The 2,150-nt window shown below is 38.6% G+C and overlaps 1 protein-coding gene across 2 annotated transcripts in view; it reads left to right on the top strand.

The window, feature by feature from the left end:
- LOC111862219 (pre-mRNA-splicing factor ATP-dependent RNA helicase DHX16-like) overlaps positions 1-1,758 on the top strand; it is a 2,699-nt gene extending 941 nt beyond the window's left edge. Inside the window, exons 1-4 of one of the 2 annotated variants that reach the window (XM_033750588.1) lie at positions 536-670; positions 915-1,206; positions 1,305-1,485; positions 1,580-1,758. In XM_033750588.1, the coding sequence (XP_033606479.1) occupies positions 924-1,206; positions 1,305-1,485; positions 1,580-1,748 (633 nt within the window). In that variant the 5' untranslated portion in view covers positions 536-670; positions 915-923 and the 3' untranslated portion in view covers positions 1,749-1,758. Of the gene's footprint in view, positions 1-535; positions 671-914; positions 1,207-1,304; positions 1,486-1,579 lie in introns of those variants that run through there. The other variant, XM_023847430.2, reaches the window with a different exon arrangement.
- Positions 1,759-2,150: the final 392 nt, after the last annotated feature.

The following is a 2,150-nucleotide window of genomic DNA, read 5'->3' as shown; positions in this document are numbered from 1 at the left end:
TTGATCCCGAAACTACTAGCAAATAGAACTATTGTCGGTACAATGTCTCCGTACGTTCATGAGATGGGCGTGTCAGGCACCGCACTCGTGGTAGCTAAATGTTCATGATTACTGTCTTGTGGATCACTGTCTATCACTGTATTACTGCCACTATCAACTTCATCTAATTCAGGAATCATTATTTCATCGCCACTATCATCATCAGCACAAATCTCCTTCACAACACTTTCTAGCTTGTCCATTTGTTTGGACTTGTGAAATGAAGTGTATGTATGTATGTAGGAACACGCCGACACTTACTGCGAGAAGCAATGGTGAAACTGAATGAATGTTAAATATTATCTGACCTTTTCCTTCTCAGAGGGTTCTGACAGTAATATAGACCCCCACAAAGTTTACAAGGGTTCTTTACAAACATGCACAAAAACTATCATATATATGTCTTTGGTTGATGAGTGCCAAGAGAGCAAAGAAGGGAAGAGATTGTCAAAGCGTTAAAACACGCCAACACCAGGGAACGGCTGGCATCGTCCGGGTGTTAAAACACGCCCGCGCCAGTCAAAGAGTAAAATGCCATGTACTTAAGATTAATGTTGAGAACGTTATAATTTAGAATGTAAGAAGCCAACAAAGCCTAGTATTGGGGAAGGTGTTAGTTAGGCAATACTGAGTAAGTTTCTTTCAAGATACTTCAGGACATTTATGATGAGTGTTTTATGCTTATACCATGCAGCATAAAAAGTACCAAGTATTGTTTACTGCATATAAGGAATTATAAAATTAATGAACATTCAAGAACGAAACACTTTTTGATATATTCACAGCTTATTGTTCAGTTTCCAAGTGTTAAGAATGAACTAGCATGTAAGTTCCTTTGTTTAAAGCAAGAAAACAATGCAGTTTTGTTATCATAGTTTACAGATATGCCTCGACATCATGGTGAGAAGCCCAGATGTGAATCAGGTAGTTCTTCAAAATATGATCATTCAAAGGACAAACGTAACCATGACAGAATCAAGTCAGACAGTAATATGGACAAACATTCAAAACACCATAAAAGGAGCAGATATGAATCTGACTCTAATTCAGATGACAGTACTGAGAAACAGAGGCTTAGAGATTTACAGGAAAGAGATGAATTTGCTGATCGTCTTAAAAAGAAAGATAAAGAGAAGATACGAAATGTTGCTCAGCCATCAGGCCCTGGTGAGTAGGTTCCCATTTTTCAAATTAATCACAAGGCTATAAAGCATATCAACCGAACTACACAGGTTTTAAAATGTGGGTGACTCATGACATTTCAGAGAAACGAGCTTATGAAGAGGCAGCCAAACGACTGAAACAGGAAGCAGAGGGTCGTTCTAAAATCATTCCAAAGCTGCGAGTAGAATCAAGACGAAAATACTTGGAGAAGAGGAAGGAGGATAAGGTAGCAGAATTGGAGGCAGATATCATTGATGATGAATATCTGTTTCAGGAGGAAGAGTAAGTGAATCTGTTTAAATGCTGTAGAGTTTCGTATAAGAATTTGGTGAAAGTTCCCCAATTCTTAGTATTCCTATCTCACTTTTTAATCTAGGCTAACTGAACGGGAGCGTAAGGAACGCGAACACAAGAAGAAATTACTTCAGTTGGCAAAGGAACATGAGCAAGCACGTGAACTTGAGAAAGTTCAACGTTATCATATGCCAGAAGACCTCAAGAAGGTGCTGTATTCACATATTTATCATGTTAATGTATTTTGGTAACAAAAGTAAAGTCAATATAATTTGTGTGGTTTTCCCATGAGTGCCTTCGTTGTTCTTGTACTGCAGTGTAATTGGATAAAACTACAGAACGGCATTTATTCACTACAGCATCACATAATGTTTGTTCATAAATCTTACTAGATGATGACCAGCTGACATTGTTCAGCCCTTGACTGCAGAAGAATGTTTTCCAACATGTGAGACATTAAAAGTTTATGAACATTATATCAATTTTGAGGTGTGCTTTGCATAAGATGAGACTAGTAACAGTGGATCCATGGGTTACCAGTCCAGTGATGGATGTCGACAACATTTTTTGTAATGCTAGTGGGGTGGGACTAAGTCCCTTGTGCTGCGGCCACTTCTGGCCTATTGTACCAGCCCCAGATGATAGGTGAGGGT

The sequence above is a fragment of the Cryptotermes secundus genome, unplaced genomic scaffold (assembly GCF_002891405.2).
Source record: "Cryptotermes secundus unplaced genomic scaffold, Csec_1.0 scaffold1530, whole genome shotgun sequence".
In the NCBI taxonomy this organism is placed as follows: Eukaryota; Metazoa; Arthropoda; class Insecta; order Blattodea; family Kalotermitidae; genus Cryptotermes; species Cryptotermes secundus.
This window is presented reverse-complemented; position numbering and strand designations above follow the sequence as displayed.